Raw genomic sequence first — 22,318 nt, forward strand, 5'->3', positions numbered from 1 at the left:
GGCGTCGAGTCATGGGAGGCAGAGTTCGTAAGTATCCTGTCACTTTATTTGAATGTTTACTTAATTCATTGATTCTATGAATTGTTTTAATCTTACAAATTGTGTTGATTATGATACAGCGACGGGTTACGGGGAGGAAGCCCACAACCCACGATACTGCGTATGCTCGCCGGCATAGCAGACGTGACACGTGGGCCATCTTCAGAGCCGAGGGACGTATTACGGACGCGCAGTTTGAGTTGGCCATGAGACCATACGGTCGACAGGTACTTGAAAATTCGTAACGAATGGTTTTGGTTTATTGAATTGCATATATATATATATATATACTTATATACTATATATTACTTGAACAGGCACAAGCTGCTGATGATCCACCGGCCGCCGCTGCAGAGGGTGGACGTGAGCACTACTCCTCGGACATTCCGACCGATGCGAGCTCATCTGAGCATGAGGGGAGCACCGAGTCATCATCTGGGTCTGAGTAGTACTCAGATTTGTAGTATCACATTCCATATTTAGGATGTGATTGTTTATATTTTTTTGTAAACTCAAGCCATGGGCTACTTCGAGATATGGACTCCCTTGTATACATGTATGAAATTTTGATAGTAATATTGAATTGATTGATCGATAGTATTACATTCATGGCTGTCTTGAATCGTGTAATGACAATGTATGCATTCATGTCGTTCTTGTCTTAATCTCCCTCGTGCATATGTTCTTCGTGGATGGTCTAATGGGGATGGTCTAATGCACCAAAAACCCTAAACCAGAGAGTGCTATTGGGTGCTGGAATGCTGGAACAGTATTCAGGCACCAAATAGCACTCTCTGGATTTTTTTTTTGCTCTCTGTTCGCGTGTATAAGCGCGTCAAAACTGCTAAAAATTGCGTGTATCTGCGCGGATACACTGGAAATTACGCGTGTATAAACGCGTATAAACTGGCAATAACGCGTGTATAAGCGCATCTAAATAAAAGAAACGCGTGTATAGACGCAAGTAAAAACGCGTCTGGGACATTGGGACTGAACAGGATGCGGCTATACACCCGTGTATAACCGCGTCTAATAGAATAAGAAGCGTGTATACTAGCGTGTATTAACGCGTCTGCAAAAAAAAACTCGGCTACACACCCGTGTATACGCGCGTCTGAGAGGTATTGTACACACGTTTTTACACGCATGTCTCTGGCCGCGATTATACACGCGCTGATACACGGGCCCGCTACTTTTTTTCACAAGTCATTTTTAGCGGCTAAGAGCGCGGGTATGAGCCCAATCCCTTGTAGTGATGGTGAAAGTTTTACAAATCAACTCAAAAGTGAGTGGAGTTTGGACATTTGTAGACCTTGTGTTGTTTCCGTTTCGTAAATGCTTTAAGTGTTAATTATACGAGATGGTTCCCAATTAGTGCTCACACCTGACCGAGTGAATTACAGACACAAAGTGGTTTCACAGTGTTCAGGATCTTGGGTATTATGGATGAGCTTTCCTTGGATCGTTTCCTTGTATAAGAGGGCATTTTATGTGGGTAGTGTGCGCTTGAGGATAACTGCAATGCAGGTGGGGGAGAATGTGACACCTCAGGTAGTTGGCCTGTAGGAGTCGGCAAGAGCCGATGGGGAGCACAATGGCAAGTACATGTGCCATGTGGTAGTCAGTCATTTGACGGTGTAGTTGGCTAGTAGGAGCAGGTCCTGAGCTATCCTCAGAACAGGTTGACATCATTAATATAGGATGGCACTTTGGTGCAAGGGCTGATTAAGGGGTAACTTCAGTAGAGCGTTGGGCTGCGAACTGTGGTCTATAGTCACAGTCATCTCATGTACTTAAAATACAATTGTAACACCTTGTGACTCTCTGGTGGAAGGCCTAATCAAGGGGAAACTTCAGTAGAGCATTGGGCTGCGAACTGTGGTCTACAATCACCGTCATCTTGTTTACTTAAAATACAGTTGTAACACCTTGTTCTTGTATGTATTAGAGATAAGTAGTTATGGGGCTATTGTGTGTGCTGTGTGTTCAATTCGTTGTTATCTTCTTTCTTTACTTTTAAAACCCTAAGATATAGGCACAAGAGCTCTACGTGCATCATCAACCATTATTTCTTATGGTGCATCTCTTTTTTGTGCATGAATGCAAACTTCTGAGGTTGAAGCATATCTAAGTTTGTAAAGATTATGTGTTTGCACCATGATACGAATGTAGGAAACCATAGGTGTAAAGAATTGGTGATTAAGGGCATCTAGTTTCGTTATTTCTAGTGAGGTTAAAGTATCTCTCTAGCCCAAGGCAAGGGGAGTTGGGCATCGGCCTAAACTATGGAATTCCTTCCAAGTCATAGGTTGATGTTTACCATGCTTGATCACATTCCATCACAAAGCATCACTTTTAATCAAATGGTTATAAGCACATTTAATCTTGTCCTTTTTTGAGATTTTTTTGCCTGAAAAATAGCCATCCAGTTGATTGAGCCATGCAATGAGTACTTAAGTGTCTTTCTTGCCATCATAGTTCTAGAAAGTGAATTCCTTTGAGGCTAATCCATGAGTCTTTCCAAGAACTTTGGGCATGCAAAGTAGCTTTGATAGTGCACCTAACATGAACACTTTCCTCCTTGTTAGAATTGAAAGAGTCAGCCTTGTGCTTAGAACGCTTCATGTCGCTTTAACTTGCATCGTACTTCACGCTCACTTGCAATTTACTCTTGAAGTGCAAAAAATTACTCTTCCATAGTGGGTTGTGCAGGTAAATTGGCCATTGAAAATAAATAAATAAAGAAAACGCAATTTATGATGCGGATAAATAAATAAAAACGAAAAACTTTTCTCTTGAACCGTGTTGAATTTGAGTTTAAAATTTGTCAAAAGGTTGATCTTAGCACCATCCTTTACTCCAATTCCGAATGAATTCTGTGCATAACTAAGAGTCTTGAGATTTGGTGGACTTTGGCAAGGTTTTTAAAGTTACTTCGAATCCATCGAGTATCCAAAAATCCTATCCAAGGCTTGATGTGATGAGGAAAGTTGCGTTGAAGAAGCATCTCCAAAAAAAAATTATTTTTGATCTCCTTTGGTAATGCCCAAAATTTTTACATGTAAGAAGTCTTCCAATTTTGCGATGGGAAAATATAAACTATTTCTATAATTTTTCTATTCAACAAGCCGGAATGTCCCTTTTGTAGAGCTCCCTCTCTTCTTCTTCTTTTTTGTAGACTAAGAAGAGTTTTAGAGCTTAAAGAAATATACATTGGGGGAGATTTGGACTCAAATTAGTCTCTTTAAGAATTTGTACACATTCTCTCTCTACAAAAATGGGCTCATTGGTGAAAATTTTACAAATCAACTTAGAAGTGACTGGAGTTTGGACATTTAAGAATTTGCACACATTCTCTCTCTACATAAATGGGCTCATGGTGAAATTTTTACAAATCAACTCAGAAGTGAGTGGAGTTTGGACATTTGGAGACCTTGTGTTGTTTTCGTTTCGTAAATGCTCTCAGTGTTAATTTACGAGATGGTTCCCAATCAGTGCTCACACTCGACTCAGTGAACTACATACATAAAGTGGTTTCAGAGTGTTCAGGATCTTGGGTGTTATGGATGAGCTTTGCTTGGATCGTTTCCTTTCCTTCTATGAGAGGGCATTTTATGTGGGTAGTGTGCAATTGAGGACAACTGCAATCCAGGTGGGGGAAAATGTGACACCTCAGGTAGCTGGCATGTAGGAGTCGACAAGAGTCAATGGCCAGCATAATGGCAAGCACATGTGCCATGTGGCAGCCAGTCATTTGATGGTGCAGGTTGCTAGTAGGAGCATGTCCTGAGCTATCCTCAGAACAGGCTGACATCATTAATATAGGATGGCACCTAGTGCAAGGGCTGATCAAGGGGAAACTTCAGCAGAGCATTGGGCTGCAAACTGTGGTCTACAATCACAGTCATCTCATGTACTTAAAATACAATTGTAACACCTTGTGTGACTCTCTGGTGCAAGGGCTAATCAAGGGGAAACTTCAGCAAAGCATTGGGCTGCGAACTGTGGTCTACAGTCACCGCCGTCATCTCGTTAACTAAAATTACAGTTGTAACACCTTGTTCTTGTATGTATTAGAAATAAGTAGTTCTAGGGCTATTGTGTGTGCTGTGTGTTCAATTCGTTGTTATCTTCTTTCTCTACTTTTAAAACCCTAGCACATAGGCACAAGAGCTCTACATGCATCATCAACGATTGTTTCTTATGGGTGCATCTCTTTTTTGTGCATGAATGCGAACTTCTGAGGTTGAAGCATATCTAAGTTTGTAAAGATTGCGTTTGCACCATGATACGAATGTAGGAAACCATTGGTGTACAGAATTGGTGATTAAGGGCATCTAGTTTCATTATTGCTAGTGAGGTTAAAGTCTCTCTCTAGCCCAAGGCAAGGGGAGTTGGGCATCGGCCTAGACTGTGCTCACAAAAAGGCAGGCTACACAAGTTTTAGAAAGATAGGCACAATAAACATTTTGCTAAAAGCCAACACCAAACTCTTTACAGAGAAAACTAATGTTGGATCCTAAAAGACTAGCACAAGCCTACCATCATGTGATGCTCGCTTCCACCTCTAGCACTCTCTCTCAGGAGAAAGGACCTACAACAAAGATCCCCAAGACTACTCAAACTAGGAGAAGAAACAGGTCGGTAAGTTTAGCAGCTCCTCTTTGTTCCGACTGCTTCTAGTGTAGTTATATATTTCATTGCAGGGGGCTTTCCCTCACACAGAACAAAGAGCTTTGTATGCTAGCCATAAAAAACCAATACTTAGGACATGCAACGATCCTACATGCAATGAAGTTGATCAACTTGAAGATGCCATGCAAGGGTTCATGAAAAGACGAGAAATGGATAGAGTAGAGGAATGCCTTATGTACAAAGAATAGAGTGTATAACATAACCCTCTACTTAAGGGATTCAGTATGCATCATGCTTGCGACTCTCTGCTTGAAAGATGATGTCTGCTTTCGGGACTGTATATGCTAAAGTGGCACCTTTGCACCATGGAAATCCTCGGCAAAAGACAATCTGTAGTCATGACTACTCTTCTTCCCCAACTCTAGATGCTAGAGCGGTGCCTTTGCACCACGGTGAAAGGGGGTTGGTAGGGTCCTCCCTCAATTAGCCAAAGCCTTCTAAGCGTGCCTCATAGGCCTTGCAAAGTTCTTCTTGTTTCGGGTGCAATACTTTGCAAGTATCATATGCATAAGACCTAAGAGATGCACTTGGATACAAATCCAATCAGGGGACAACATACTATGTAGGTTTGGGATGCTACATCTCTCATGCTGAGTGTAACTACTATGATATTTTTCCACCAGTAGACTATACGGATCCCTTAGCAGACCTATGCACGAACACTGATACCTTTAGGAAAGAGCGCATAAGACCTAAATGCTAGAATGGGATTTACTCAATTGGGTCTTGGGCTCAAGGCCTGTCTGCTATGGAGGAGACAACAGCTTGTGGGAGAACACTCGCCCGAGTGATATGTAGAAACTGTACAGTCATATTGGATGGCAGTCAACTATGCCCCAACACATGACATTTCACATGCAAAACAATAGCAAGAGGGAAAAGCATGGTGGACTATGCACTAGTTAGTGAGAGAGAGGGGGCTACCTTCGATCTTTGGATTTTGGATAGACCCTTGTACATTACGAGCACAGGCTGCTTCGCCTGGACAGCAGGTCAATGAGACAAGATGAACAATAGGGTAACTTAAGAAGATGTGGAAACAATTAGAAGGGCATATACATGATATCATGGGGACTTTCACAGAGGGATATGTACTTGTATATGGTAAACACATAGTGATGCTCCTCCTATGATGCATGAGGGATACCCTATACTTGTGTATGATTATGCTTGGGGATATGACACTAGGTAATTAGCCAATGGAAGAGCTGTGGATTCTCTTCAACTGGTTTCCAACGAAAACATAGCATTACAGATCATCTAGCTACTATGAGAGTCCTTATGGTGCTTCATCAAATGCCAACTAAAGGCACACACAGAGTTGTCTGCTCCTTATCCTTACTATAGTGGGGGTGGAGCATGGATGAACATGATGGTTTTTAAGACCATTTAGCCTGAACCAAGGAAGAGAAATCCTAGAATAGGCCCTTTCTTGTTAACGTTTCTATGTTTGATGGTTGATATTTTATGTCAATGGCCACTTAGGTATTTTGTTTTATTTGACAGACTCAAAAAATAGAAACAAAAATTCTCTCTTGCCCTCCATATCCTCCTAATATAATCACACTTACCAAGATTCTTTGAATTTGAAATTCTAATTGTTAAAAAAAGGACGTGTATTTAATATTAACACTCAGAGATTTATTTGAACATTTACGTTAATTCTTTACATTATATATATATATATATATATATATATATAAGATTTGAAGACAAATTAATTTATTGAAACTTAGTTAGCAATGAGGTGCTCCCTATGGTAAAAAAAAGTAGCAATGTAATTATAAGAACCGTAAAGGGCCTCTTGTGTGGCTAGAAAAAGCTCAATTTTCATCAACATTTGGTTTTAACTCCATGGCACCTTGGGAAGGACTAGGGGAATCTTTTTGTCTTGAAAAAAATGGATTGTTACTAATGCATCTTCCAAACTTTTGGTATTTCCTATCATTCCTCTTGCTCCAAGATGGTCACTGGTCGTGGGAATTAAATCCAAGCAATCATATCACACACGGTTTTGTTTTTGTTTTTTTTGGCCTTGCATCTAGTGTGTGTGAGAAGTGTACTTTCAAATTCAAACAAGCTTTATTTTTCAAGAACATACCTCATGATAACACATGATCTATTTTTAAAGAACATACCTCATGATAACACAGGATCCTGACACATTGAATTTATTGCAAAAGTCCTCCACCACCTTCACACTGTTTTCCATTGCTTGCCAAATTTCTTCATTCTTTTGCTTATAACTCTTTTACTGCAATTGCCATATCTAAATCTTCAAAGTTAAAGCATCTTGTATTTTCTCTTCCAAAAAATCCTAGGTAGTGTATTGAAGGCAAGTGCCATAATTGGTGAAGATGGCAAAGGCCTCAAGGTTATTAATGGTTAAAGTTGGCCATTTTCTTCCTTGGAATTTTCCTTTAAAAAATCATTGCTAATAGTTAAGTTAACCTTTCTTGGCTCTTCTTTTGCAAGAGTTTCTAGAGTTTTCTCCTCTCTATCAAACATAATACTATTTCTAAACTTCTAAATGGTTCATTCACACTCTTTATGTTTTGAGCGTAATGCCTTGAATTCCATTGCAATTCTAAAAAGTGTCCAATTATGTCATCTTTGGAACCCTTTTCATTAACAACCAACTATTCATGGCTTTCTCACTATCCTCACTAGTCCAAATAAGGAAATCAAGCATTGAACGTTAAAATTTTTATTCTCCTACATAGAATCTATATGTTTTGAGCCTAATGCTTTGAATTCCCTTGAAATACTAAAAAAGGTCTCTAATTGTCTCATCTTTGCACTTACAAACTACACATGGTAGACCATCTTGGTTCTAAAATCTTGCCTTTACTTGCCCTTGATAAATAATGACCCACTTAAAACCCTAACTTTTGGATGAAGTTTCATTTTCCAAATTGATTAAAAAATAACTTCCCATGTATAGTAAAACCATCAGAGGTCCCTTCTTCCATTCAACTTCCCAACCAATCCATATAAATTTGATCATTTGAACCTGCAATAGAATGTTCTAGAATTTGTTGATGTAAGCTTAGACATTCTCTTTCTCAACTTAGCGTAAAGTATCCCATCATTGATGAGCTTTAGTCTTGTATTGAGAAGGAAGAAAATGTTTTTTAAAAAGTTTCTGGAACTTCTTCCAAGCCATAGGTCGATGTTTACCGTGCTTGATCACATTTCATCACAAAGCAACACTTCCAATCAAATGGTTATAAGCACATTTAATCTTGCCCCTTTTTTAAGAGTTTTTGAAAAATAGTCATCCAGTTGACTAAGCCATGAAATGCGTACTCGTGTGTCTTTCTTGTCATCATAGTTCTAGAAAGTGAATGCCTTTGAGCTAATCCATGAGTCTTTCCAGGAACTTTGGGCATGCAAATTGGCTTTCATAGTGCACCTAACATGATCACTTTCCTCCTTGTCATCACAAACGAAAGAGTCAAGATTGTGCTTAAATTGGTTCATATGTCGCTCTAACTTGCATCAGACTTCACACTCACTTGCAATTTGCCTTGAAGTGCATAAAATTACTTGCATAGTGGGTTGTGCAGGTAAATCGGGCATCACAAATAAAGAAAGAAAGAAAATGCAATTTATGATGTGGATAAATTAATAAAAACAAGAAACTTTGCTTTTAAACCATGTTGAATTTGGGTTAAACATTTGTCCAAAGGTTGATCTTAGCACCATCCTTTACTCCAATTCCAAATGAATTCCGTGCATAACTAAGAGTCTTGAGTTTTGGTCGACTTTGGCAAGATTTTGCAGTTAAGAGCAAGTAAGAGAGAGAAAAGATGGCGATATCGGCTATAGACAACCCCAGCCACAACAATTTCATCAACCACATGAACTAGCAAGTGCAATTGAATGGTTAAAATACTTGTTGGAAAGTATTTCTCAGCCAATGTGTGTCTACTAATCTCTTTCCTTGATATCCAACGTACCACTGCACCAATTTTGTAAATTGTTTCTCTAATGTCATCGTTGAGGCAATCCTTGATGGCTATAGGAAGATGAATTGCAAGAATATGTGCCAATCATGACTCTTCAAGCCACTAAGCTCATTGTCCTTTGTAAATGCTCCCTTCAAGAAATACATGCATCCTATAGGGGTACGAAACTCACGAATGCACTTCTTTACACACCGTTGCTCATCCTTTGTCATGACCCAAGGTGCTTTTGGTAGCTTCACCTTTTCATCTGCTCTATTTTGGGCCCATAAGTGGTGCATGAATTGAACCTCTTGTAAATCATCTCGTTGTCCCTTGCTCTCCTTTGCTCCTGTGATGGTTTTTCGAAGCACCTCGGCTATATTCTTGAAAATGTGCATTGGGTCAAGAAGATGGTTCACTAAAAGGTCATTCTAGTATGGAAGTTGATGAAAATGGATAGACGCTTCATTCCTGGAGGTGTATAGGTTGGATCCAGCTCTCATAAGGTCCTCCAATCACTGCTCTACCATATGCAAGGAGACCTCCCTATAAATCCCTCATGCAAAGGATGGTCCACTGGGAGATACTTCTTGTGGCCCTCGTATACTATCTTCTTCATAGATTTTGAGTATCGAGCCTCAAGTTGCGGCCCGCATAATGGACATCCATTATACCCTGACACTGAAAGCCCTATAGAACATCAAAAAAGATTGTATAGCAGGTAAGTTTGGATGATAATTGTGACTTAACATAATATGTTAACAAGCTACAGTATTACTTGAGCACTCTCCATAGCCAGGCCAATCATGCATAGTCCACATAAGTATTCCTCTCAATGTTAGTGCACGTTGTCCAAACCTCTTGGAAATATCATGAACTTCAATGCCCTCCCATAGAACACGAAGCTCCTCAACTAAAGGGACTAAATACACATCCATGTTCTTCACCTTGTACTTTCCAGGAACTATTAAAGACAATAAAAGATGTCCTTTTTTTATCGCTAGCCATGGTGGAAGATTATAGTTAACTAGACAAACAGGCCATGTACTCCATGATGAACTTCATAGACCAAATGGATTCACTTCATCCATGGCTAGTCCAAGTCGAATATGGCGAGCCTCCTCCTGAAAGGCTACCCACTTCTCTTCAATGTGCTTCCATGCAGGGGAATCTATTGGCACATGCATAACACCATCCGTGGACCTAGTGTTTACAGTGCCAAGTTATCAATCCTGCAATGGATTTACACTTGAACATTGTTTTAATCCGAGGGATCATGGGAAAGTGTCGTAAAACTTTTGCTGGTACCCTTTCTCCTTGCACATTTTGTCTATATCTCGATGTACCATAATGTGGACATTGTAATGCGTTGTTATATTCTTGTCGATAAAGAATACAATCATTTGGACAAGCATGGTGTGTGTTGTAGTCCATGCAAATCGTGTGCAACATTGCTTTTGCTCGACTACGGTCCACTGGCATCTCATTATCTTCTGGAAATATTTGATCTTTCAATAAGCTGTTACACAAAATAGTCAGGCTAAGAAAATGCATATAAAGGTACATAACTCACTAATTGCATATGATATCATCACTTACGCAAAAAATTTTGATACGCTCGTATCAGACCATCCAAAAATCGATTGCAAGTTCAATATGGATAGGCAAGCGTGTAAAATAGGCACATTTGCTCCACGATATAGTGGAAGACGAGCAAGCCTGTGTAGCTGTTTCTCTTCTTAGGAAGCGTATTCCACACGTTGTGTGTTTTCTTCTGCCCCTTCGTGTTCCAAACATTGAGCTTCTGTTCCATCGTGTAAGGCATTTATCACGTCATCCATGTCATGTTCTAGTATTTGCTCCGAATCCGCCTCAAGTTCCTCGGGTTGTTGGATCACCTCGTTTGCCGCTACGCTTGTTGGTCTCCATTGTTCAGGCCAGATATCCACTGGTTCATCATTGTTGAAGCGTGCATTGCCACTAATAAGATGTTCCAATCGCTCCACCAAAAATATTTTCCATTTTTTTGTATGATCATTGCAAATTTGTGGACGTCAAGCCACTTGGTATTTGCAGCGAGTACATGGGCAAAGTGTCTTCTCCTCTAAATCAATAAAATTTTAGGGTGTGGCGTCATCCATGGTTTCCATATTGATTTGCAAAATAGGAACGAATGCTTATTTTTGGAGGGGAATCCTCCCTCAAGTAATTGTGGAGGGTGTGGTAGTCGGTGATAGGTAATTTGAAATGTCGGGGGAGCGCAAGATCTGGAAAGATTTTGAATTTGAATGAAAAGTAACGATTGTTGAAATAAGCGTCAAAAAGATTATCGAAATATCAGGCCACCATAGCTCATCACATTGCTGCAAATTTAACATGATATCAGAGCCTCTAGCCTAGAATCCATCAAGTTTATGAGCCCATTATCTTGCTAATTACTTGGCTAATTAAGATTAGTAGATAATTAGATTTTTTACCTCTTTTTCAAGTAGCCTCTGTACCCTTAGCTGGTGGAGGATCTCTCTCTCCCTTCACACATAACATTAGCCCAAATCCTTTTAGCCAAACATAGCTACACTCCCCACACATAAGCCAATCAAGACGAATCGCAGAACTGCCTACTGAAGCTACAGAAATTCACGATTTTGCAAGCGCCACTTTTTTGAAGCAAAACTGAGATTTATTCTGTACCAAATGAAATGGATCTAATTCCTCTTGGCCCTAGGGGTTTTCAAGGGTGCTCTACAAGCTGGTGAAGACAAATTTTGATTTGTCTACAATGAGATCCAAGCTCTTCATCAAATCTGCAAGTGACTTCGGTAAAACAGAGATTAAGCATTCAATATTTGGTCAAATCTTATGTTTCTTGGCTGTAATTATGTCCTTGAAAGGATTTGAGCTCATTTGAACTCTAAGGCCTCAGATCTAGACTCCCCGCATACTCTATTTTTTGCACACAAAATAGAGGATTAGTTTGCTAATTAGTGATTAATCAGTACTAGACTAATTGCTAATTATGTCCTTGAAAGGATTTGAGCTCATTTGAACTCTAAGGCCTCAGATCTGGACTCCCTGCATACTCTGTTTTTTGCACACAAAATAGAGGATTAGTTTACTAATTAGTGATTAATTAGTACTAATCACTATATTTTGGTGCAATTAAGGGTTTAAATTAACCATTAGGTATCTGATACAGATCCCTATAACTTCATATTGTAATTCAGAGATGGTTTGATACTCTAACCATTCCGTACAGATTTGTTACCCTTGGTTTAATGTAATTTTTGGTGATTTTATACTGATAAATCTGTGTTATAATCATCACCTAAACACCAGATTGAGTTTTAAAAGGTAAACACTGCCCTTGAATCTTGAAATTGCATCAAGAGGTAATACCCCCTTCACATCATCATGAGTACAGCACAAGAGATAGCCAAATTTAATGGAGAGCAGTTTTACACATGGCAGACAAAAACCATGTATCTACTCATGAGGAAAAATCTGTGGGGGCTAGTTGAGGGAAGAGATGAATGCCTAGAGGTGAGTGGAAAAAATGAGTGGAAGAGCAGGAATGAAAAAGCATTGGGACTTATCGCACTCAATTTAAATGATGAAATCATTCATCACATCACAGGGATACAATGCGCGAAAGATGCATGGGATGAAAATAAATTATTTGGCACACAAGCTAAAAATTCAAAGATAAATCTGTTAATGCAATTCTACAAATTGGATATGAAGGAAAGTGAACCTTTAATCACACACTTGAAAAGATATAAAAGCATTAAGCAACAACTGGCAGCTATTGGCAAAAAGGTAGAAGATGATGAGGCACTAGCAGTGCCTCTGAAGAGTGTGGACAAAGGTGAATATGAAAAAATTGTAGCAACACTAAAGAATGTACCTGAATTGAAGCTAAACGAGATAGAAGGAGCTCTACTAGAGCAAGAGACCAGAGGCAAAGAGAAGAAATGGCTGGACTCAACAGCAGGAGAGGAAACAGCATTCTTCACCCAAGGAGGATTCTCTCGAGGACGAGGAAGAGGCAGAGTAGGAGGAAGGACCTTTACTTGTTGCAACAACTGTGGAAAGCCAGGACACATGGCAAGAGACTGCTACAGCAAACCCAGTGGAGAAGGAACAACATTCGCAAACTTCATGGAGGCTCCTAAGGAAGTGGAGTCAGATCATCTTTTCTGAGAGAGAAAGAGAGAGAGAGAAACCCCACAACCAAATGTAACCTGCCTCAATAGAGTAAAACCACCTCTAAGCCATCGATGATGTAGGCCATGCGGTAGATGTATGTGTGAGCACTTTAGTCAAGGTCACGGGCACTTGTAGTAGCCTTGGACACATAGAGAGAGAGAGTGTGTGTGTCAAGGACTATGAGTTTAGGGACTTGAGGCACTGGTTGTCAACAGACTATCAAGTAAGAGAGAAACTTGGTATAGGGTCCAGGTGTGCTAAGAGTATTCACTTGAGGGGAGGTGTTGAAATATACAAGTGAATAGGGTGTGTGCGGGAACAAGCCCTTGGTAAGAGGCTGTAAAAGAGAAACTGTCAATGTGAGAGAAGCTATGAAAAGGTGAGAAGTATCTACTACTAGGAGAGAATAAAGGGTAGCATGAGGAGATTTAGACGGTGTGGAGATATTCTGGGAGAGGTGGAGAGAATCAAGCAAAAGAGGTGGAGTGAATCAAGGAGAAATCAGTGGGATTGGATGCTTGGATGTAAACTCTATAAATTGAGGCATTGGCATAATGAGAATTTGCTGGTTTTTTATTATCCATGCCTACATTAAGCTATCAATTAATTGCTCATCACATCTTAATTATCATCTAATCTCTTTGTTAGTGATGTTGATTCTAGAATTTGATCCACCATAGTTCATCACATTGCTACAAATTTAACACATGTACATGTGATGTAAAATGTCTATGTGTGTAATTATAGGTAATTTTCTTGTTTTTTTGCTTTCTCATTTGTTTTGCAGGTTCTTACTCTCTCCCAAGCTCTTCTCCACCTCCTTCTTTGCCCTCCCTCCCCTCCCCTCCCCTCCCCTACCCTCTCCTCTTGGTTGTTGACTTGGTGTGTGTGTGTTAAAGGATAAACCTCCTTGTGTATCCATGATATTCACAAAGCTTAAAGCTTAAACTTGTTTTTGAAAGGTTTCTTCATGAGTGTAATACCCGCGGTCTGCATGCGACTATGAGAAAGGAGAAAGAATCTACTAGCGCTTTTGATTTGCCGCCCATGGATGGAAAGGAGAAGGAAAAAAATTTCAAAGTCTTTATTATCCTTTAAAATCTTGAATTTTCCACTTAACTAAATTTTTAATCAAGAAATTTATAGCCAATCGCTTTTTCCTCCAAATTGATTTATGGGCAAGTATCCACTATCCATTATGGAATTCTGTCATAGGTAGTGGTTTAGCAATCTGAAAGTGGAGCCAGTATGCTGATTTTAGTTGTGCAGACTGATTAACAAGAGGTTTAGAAAATTTGAAAATCACTTTTCAAGAAAAAGGATGGTTTTATGGTTATGTAGAGTGGTTTACCATTTCCTTTACCTTATGGTCTTTGCCCTTTAGATAAAAGCCTACAACTCTTGAAACCGTTGATTTATGCTTTCAAATTTTTAATTCTTGCCTCCATCTTCTTAGACCCATGGCTTTGATACCACTGACACGGACACTTCTAGGACTTCTAGGAAAATAGAGACTTGTAAGAAAATATGTTATTCAACCTAATCAACTCATCAAAAACCACAAGTTACATGTAAAATACTTAGCTCATGAAAACAACTCAACATTGGGTGCAATTTTTCCCTCTTGTGTGTGGTCTCTCCCCTCACATGAGTATTTACATATTTTTTTTCATTCCAAAGTAGCCCATAGCCTCCAAAAATACAAAAAGATACTTTTACTTGCACAGCACTCTCTTAAGCTCAAAATAGAGTGTCCATAAATTAAGGTTAGGATTAAAGCATATCACACTTTAGAAAAGTATTAAAGTTCAAGTCTAAGGTTATAAATTTAAACTTTCAACATAAATCAAAATGTGCACAAGTTAGCACATGTAGATACAAAGCTTGCTTACAAAAATGTGTGTCAACAAATAAAATTATGTGTATCCTCCTCAATCTTCTAAATTATCTTCACCTATAAAATAGCTAATAGTAAATTGGTAAACAAATATTCCATAAGTATTCTAACCATCACTACACACATGTTTGCCAAGCATAAGCAACCCAAGAATCACACATCCATACAAACCAATTATAACAAACATTGGAGGACCCAATCATACGTAAATCTACAAAAAAATATTAATTTTTATAATGGCATCATCCATGCTATTAACATTATTTGGCATGATGCAAGGATAATCCAAGCATTTTCACGTTATCTAAGAGGGTAGAATAATATTTCTAAGAGAGCTTAAAATATATTCTCATAACATTAGAGTACTTACTTGCAGGACTTGACCTAGAACTAACAAGAATTAGCACGATAGGCTAAAAGAAGGGTAAGCTTCTCCATAGCTTGCTCTTTCCATAGCTCTCTTGAGTGTTAGGAATTGGGTGGATATTGGAAGGCCACCTCCCCTTGGACCACTTGACCTTTCATACTCTCCTTTGGGGATGCTTTCGTGCCCTAGCCAGACTCATCACCGCTAGCTCCTCGGTGCTCAATACAACAAGAACTATGCGAGCTTCACTCCCTATGCAGACCACGACTCTCCATTGGTGTCCAGGCTGGGAAGTGAGTGGTTCCATTGGTAGTGGAGTTAAATAAGCTAGAGGTTAAGGGATACTAATCCACTCCATTGGTTGCAAAATTGATGGAATTAGGAACGAGTGTTAAAGAGAGAAATGTAGAGAGTGTGTGAGTGTTAGAGAGAGAGAGAGAGAGAGAGAGAGAGAGAGAGAGAGTTGGCTAGTTTAAGAGAACATAGGAGAGTTTGAGAGAGTTAAAGAGAGAATGACTGAGTGTGTGTGTGTGTGTGTGTGTGAGAGAGAGAGAGAGAGAGAGAGAGAGAGAAGAGACTATTATGAGATATTATATATATATCTATGCAACATATCTTGTATATCTTCAAGGAACTCCTTGATAGATTGTAGCTTCTCCTTCTATAGCCCTACGGCTATAGGAGACCGCATCAGCAGCTGGAAACCATGCATCAACATGAATGGACTAAATCTAGACGCCGAATGTTTTGAACTGTTATAAGCAAAGTCTAAATGCGACAGATACTCCTCATAATTGGATTGGCTTTTGCTAACATATGCTCGATGCATATCTTCAAACACTTGGTTACTCTTTTCTGTCTGACAACTACGGATGGTGTGTCGTACTCATACTCAGAGTAGTTTCTAAACTTTTGAAGAATTCACTCCGAACGTGGATATTGAATTTCCTATCTTAATCAGAGACTATATCTATGGGCAGGCCATATAGTTTGTAGAGATGCTCGATAAACAAACTAGCTAACTCAGGTGTTTTGACCGTCTTCTTAATAGCTATAAACTTGACCATCTTAGTCAATCTGTCAACCACTACCCAAACCGAATCATTTCCTTGATTCATTCGTGTTGGACGAGTGATGAAATCCATGGAAATACTCTCCCATTTCCCTCTAGGAATATCCAATGGTTGTAGTAAACCTCCAACCTTGAGGCGCTCATGCTTATTGACCTTGGATGTCCTTGAACAAACTAGGCTAGTAAAATTGTCGTTTGACTAGTGCATAGGCAAATAACCTAGCAAGGGACCCCCTAGAGATGTCAATCTTTTCCTCATCAATGTCATCAGTTTCAGAGGATACACTCCGTATTTCTCCTCGTCAAAGAGATTGTTGGTGGAGTGGTCATACTCATCATCATCAGCCTTTGAGGGCTGATCGCCCCCAAATTAAGTGTCGTCCATCGCTAGGATGGACCTACGAGGTCATCTTCGGACAAGGCAATGTCGTGAGCTATGTCAACACAGGAGTCTATTTGGGCTCTCGCAAGCTCAAAGGCAATAATCCTATCTCAATCCAGCGGGAAGAGACAGCTTGACTCATGCAGTCAAGTTCGGCCCTGGTAGGCCTTAAACGAAGGAAAGCATCCCAAAGAAACCCTCTAAACCGCCACACAGTTGGTGACCTACCCTCGCTCATGATTGGAATCTAGATTTTACTAGGTCTTGTTCTTTTTATTTATATTTTTTGTAGATAGTGAAATAAATGCAAAAAAGAATGATAAATAATAAATAAAAATAGGGCAAGTTGATGGAAAGTAGTCACCCAATCCCGTAGAGTGTGCAGGCTATTGAACTTGGCAAAATCCATGGTGAAGCTTTGCGGTGTCGTTGGGGCAAGCTCCTAGGCTCTGTAGCGAGAGTACTCAAAGGGACGACCTGCGCACTATGGTGCGGTCACGCGATCGATGTCGATATCGAGGAAAAGGAGCACCCCGGCACAACGCACTATTGTGGGGAGGTGCAACACCGACGCGGTGCAAGATGGAGAGAATCTTGCAAAAAGAATCTGGCTATTATAGCTACGGGTGGCCGTCGACTCGTGGCTGACGATTGTGCAGCCCCTCCATAGCAAGCAAATGAATGAGTTTACTATCCTCGCGCTGGCTGGGGGTATGCGTCATTTTTGTTGACGTCGACGTTGTTGCCATTTATTGAGTTTGGCATAGCTGCTTTTGTCCTTGCCCGCCTTGCCTTGCTCGCTATTGTCCCACGTAGCCCTCTTTAGTATGCCGGCCAGCCTTGGTGCTACCTAAGAGGTCTGCACCTCTCCCGCGTAGATTGTGCTGTAGAGAGCAAACGAGAGAGAGAGTATGGTGCCTTTTTTCTCCCCCGAGTATGGTTGCAGTTAAGAGCAGGTAAGAGAGAGATAAGATGGTGGCAGCGGTTGAGGTGCATGAGCGTGCTCCCTCCTTCCTCCTCCTCCTCCACTCAAGCTTCCATCATTCCTCTCCCCCTTGTCGTGCTGCTCCACACACAAAAAAAGATAAGGTCCTTCCAATGATTGGACCCCAAATGATTAAGGTGGGTCCAACCCTTGTTCACGCGGGTTGGTACCTCGCTCTGATACCAATGTTATACTCATGTAACTGGTGTGGCAACGACACTTGTGGAGGAGGAGATGAGGCTATGGATCACCATCCAGCTTGAGAGAGAATGGGGATAGCATCCCCATTGCCGAGAATGTATAAGGGTCTTCCTGCCCACACATGCCCAGCTACCCATGGATCTCTGTCCCATGCGCCCTCACTCCTGAACCCTAGCTCGCTTGCCGTCCACGCTCCTGTGGATGGGCTCGAGCCTCCTATAGCTGCTATGAGCTACGTAACACAAGGATGTGAAGGGAGTGTCCAAACAAAGGGCCTTATGTGTATAGCCAAACCTTCATAGAAAAGATCAAAGGGGAGCTTAATAAGCTCATAGATACAAATTTCATTATTGAAATTGAGCATACTGAATCGGTGTCTCCCATTGTAGTTGTACCCAAAAAGAATGGCAAACTTTTTCTTTGCGAGAACTTGAGAAAGGTCATGCATCTACCCTCTCCCTATCATAGATCATGTGCTCAAATGAGTAGTAGGTAAGGCAGAATATAGCTTTTTAGATGCTTTTTCCTGCGATAGCCATGTCTCAATACACCCTGTAGATTGGCACAAGACATCATTCACCATTGAGTGGGAAGCGTTTGCTTACAAGGTTATGCCTTTTGGCTTGACTAATTCTCATGTAACTTTTCAAAGATTGATGTGTCATGCTTTCAAGGAATACCTAAGGGTTTTTCTTGAAATCTTCATGGATGCCTTGTGCATACACTAAACTAAGTGCGTTAAGCATATAGCTCACTTGAAAATAAATCTTTCAAAAGTGCCACCTTTATTGCATATGTCTAAACTTTGAGAAATGCAAATTCATGGTAAGCCCGGCCAAGATATTAGGACATATTGTGTCCCGAAATGGCATTACAACGGTGACTAATGCATACACTCGACTAAGTATATAGCCTACTTTAAAAAAATCTTTCAAAAGTGTCGCCTTTATTGAATCTATCCTTTTAGTGTGGGCTGGCTATTTTGGATTTCTTACCGAGGAAATTGTTTGAACGTAACAATTGACATTACAAAGCTGAGTGTGAGAGGAGAGAGAGGGGAGGCCACAAGGGGAATTTTTCACGTTAAAATGACAATGAATTTCAATTGCTTGTAGATGGATTATTGTTTGCACTCCTCTCTTTAGAATTAAGAAGAGAGAGAGAGACTTGAGCAAGTGTCCAAGAAGACACCCAATTCCTTGGAAACCAAAGTGTTAAAAATAATTCAACGTTGATTGTAATTCGCAAGCAAGAGTCTCAGGCTTCTCAGCATAGCAAACTGTACTATGTGTTTAGAGGCTTCTAAGTTTCCTTGAAAATTCCCAAAAAAAAAACGTTGAGTCAATGAATTTTCTTTGAAAATTCTAAAACACATTGACTTTCGAGAGAAGAGACACGATGATGATATGGAGAAGGAGTCGTGAAATGTTGTAGTGAGGGTACTATAGTTGGCTGGAACAACTGGTGTATTTGTTATGGAGGAGACACTATTAAATTACCACTTTCCTTTCTCTTTCTCTCACTTGTTTCCTTTCTCTTTCTCTCACTTGTTTCCTCCTCTTCTCGCATTCTCACTATGCAGTTATCAAGCTTCTCTATCTTATGTGGTGCTTGATGTGATGAGAATTTTGTCAGTTCTTCTTCTTCTTTTGGTTAATTTAGAAGCCACGCAATCTTCAAACTATTATTTCTCTCTAGAAACTCTACACAAAGAAGCAAATTTGAAGCACCCTCTCTTTCTTTCTCTCTAAAATGCAATAAAAAAAGGATAATCACCTAAGCTTATCCACCAGTGGAAAAAAAGAACGTGAACATCTTGTCCTAACCCTTTTTTCATAACTAGGCTCTAATTACCAAAAAAGTCCTAATTAATTAAACTAGCTCATTTCCTAAGAGTCGTCTAGTCCTAGGGACCCTAATACCAAACAAGGGCATTTCATAGTAGCAAAAGTATTTAGTCCATGATTTGGGCAAGAAAGTACTACTAAGGATTAATGTATACATAAAAGATACTCAAACTCAAATTTATATTAGTCTTGTAAGATTACTTTTGTAGCTTTTTAAGAGTTTTAGAAAAAATTCATTTCTTTTCTATGATATTGTCTCAAAGAAATTCCTAGCGAGGAAATACTCTCAACATAAGATATTAGTGGAAAAAATATGTATCAAGTGTAAGAAAATTTAAAAACATAGTTCTTCATCGTCGTGATTATTTGTAAGAAAGTTATAATTTTAAAAGTTTACGTTCAAAATACCTTAAATAGTATTTTGAGCTCTACAAATGCAATTAAAAAAACTAACTATATGAATATAAGCCATGTACCTTTTATCAATAAAAGACGCGCGTTTTATACAAGTCTCCTTGAAGATAAGGTTATTAATATATTTTTATACTATTTTAGTAAGTTTAAAAATGTTTTTTTTTCCAAAACTTTTACGATAGGCAAATGCTTCCTCCACAAGCGCTCTCAAGTAGTTTCAAGGAAATTTTAAGTATTTTTTTTAAAAAAATTTCATAAATGGGCCTTGAGTCGATTATTTTGTGGCTCAAATATAAGACTTGATAAGCCAAGTAAATATTTTATACCTCCATTGAGCTTACATGGCACAAAAGAGAAATCCAAATCATGTTGTCCATGAAGACAACCCATTCCTTGGAAACCAGAGTGTTAACAACAATTCAGCACAATGTAATTCGCACGGGGTGGCCATATGATGCACTCTCAGGCTTCTCAGCACTCTGTGTTTAGAAGTTTCCTTGGAAAAAAGAAAAGAAAAAAAACGTTGAGTCAGTGAATTTTCTTCGAAAATTCTAAAAAACATAGACTTTCGAGAGAAGAGACACGATGAGGAGTCGTGAGCCCACCTAATTAGAATGGGAGTCAGTGAATTTTCTTCGAAAATTCCTTTAAAACACCAGACTTTCGAGAGAGAAGAGACACGATGATGTGAAAAAGGAGTCGTGAGCCGACCTAATTATTGATGGTGATCGACCCGATCGCTTATTAAAAAGAAGGGCATCATCGGTAGCCTTCTCACACACATAATTTACTCGCCTCTCTACACATCATCATCATCTTCTGTAGCCTCTCAAAATATCACCAGTTCAAGTTCACTTCATAGCATTCATTCTCTATGGAGCCTAGCGAAACATACGACTGGGTCCCTGCCTGCTCTTTCCAGCCCATGCTGCATCCCGAGTACGAGATCATCAAAGCGGAGTGCGACCCCTGGATCCTGGCCACTGCGGCGCCCGCTTCCCCTGAAGCTGCCCAGTTCCTTCGTGACTGCTTGCTTCCTTTCTTCTGCAGCGTCAGCTATGCCCAATGCGCAGCGCAGCGGTTAGTTCCGATCACCAAGTTGGTGAGCTGGTTCTTCCTCACTGACACCGATGATGACAATCTCTCTATTCGTGGCTGTGCCACTGATCATGTCTGGCAACCACGCCGCAACCTCATCCTCGCATGCTTTGCTGGCCAAACCCTCGATCTTCACCTCTCAGCTGCTGCGGACAGCACCGTAGAAGCAGTCTCGGAAACCCGCAATATCCAAAAAGGGCTTGCTGCCCTGCATGACATCTGGAAGGACATCTCCAGAGACATGCCTCTCAAAATGCAGTCTCGCTTCCTGCAGGCCACCAGACGCTACGTTGATGCCAACATGATCCAAGCTCGATTCCGGAGCACTGGGCGCGTTCCAGGTGTCGACGAGTACGTCAAAGTGATACGCCGGCCCGCTTCGTTAGTTCTGTCATGCCTCATCCTGCTGGAATACGGCCTCCACATCGAGCTGGACGAGGAGACGCTAGAAAGCGAGGAGCTGCTGCAGCTGCACGACGCAGTGGTGGATCATGTAGCGCTGTACAATGATCTGTTCTCTTTTGAAGCTGAGGTGAGCCATGGGGACTACTTCAACCTGCCATCTGTGATCTTCCGGGCACGCGAGGCCGCGCCAGGGTTCACTTTTGCGGACGCGGTGTGGGAGGCTGTGCGCATGGTGGAGGAGGTGGACAAGCTGAGTGCGCAGCTGATGGCCGAGGCCCAGAAGTCAAGCCTCGTAGAGAAGCCTGGAGTGGAAGCCTACCTGCGGGGGCTGGGACTATTAATGGCAGGCAACGTGAAATGGTCTTACCAGACAGCCCGCTACTCGCACACCTGCTCCCCACAAGGCGTCGTGCTTCCGCTGTGCTGCAGAGCAGGTGGCCTCTCCTCCATCTTAAGAAAAAGAAGTTGCCTATTCAACTGAATGATTCTTCTCAGATCTATTTGGCTTTGCAGTAAGCTGCTCTGATTAATAATGAGACGTCCCCTTATCAATTTTAGCAATGGGTGGGCTAATGCAAGGCATGTTTTAACTAAAGCTGCACTCGCTAAAGCTAATAAAGCAAGGATTTTATCCAAAAATGCATTTCTGTTGTTGACTCTAAAGTTTTCTTCCTCACTTAAAATTAAGATATATAAGGATGCTATTTCCTCTTTTTTGGATCTTTGTTGTTTTGCTCACAAACCTTGATCAAATGGCTAG

At 40.5% G+C, this 22,318-nt stretch overlaps 1 protein-coding gene across 1 annotated transcript; it reads left to right on the forward strand.

Annotated features, from left to right (window-relative positions):
• Window positions 1–20,929: 20,929 nt before the first annotated feature.
• LOC147629754 (microbial Terpene synthase-like protein 13) lies at window positions 20,930–22,039 on the forward strand. Its single transcript, XM_086810968.1, has one exon. The coding sequence runs from the start codon at window positions 20,930–20,932 to the stop codon at window positions 22,037–22,039; it is 1,110 nt and encodes a 369-aa protein (XP_086667094.1).
• The last annotated feature ends 279 nt before the right edge of the window (window positions 22,040–22,318 follow it).

Source organism: Cibotium barometz, chromosome 17, assembly GCF_041138505.1.
Source record: "Cibotium barometz isolate CiBa-2024 chromosome 17, ASM4113850v1, whole genome shotgun sequence".
In the NCBI taxonomy this organism is placed as follows: Eukaryota; Viridiplantae; Streptophyta; class Polypodiopsida; order Cyatheales; family Cibotiaceae; genus Cibotium; species Cibotium barometz.

Coding starts and splice junctions, on each gene's coding strand:
- LOC147629754 (XM_086810968.1), top strand. CDS start 20,930: ATGGAGCCTAGCGAAACATACGACTGGGTCCCTGCCTGCTCTTTCCAG.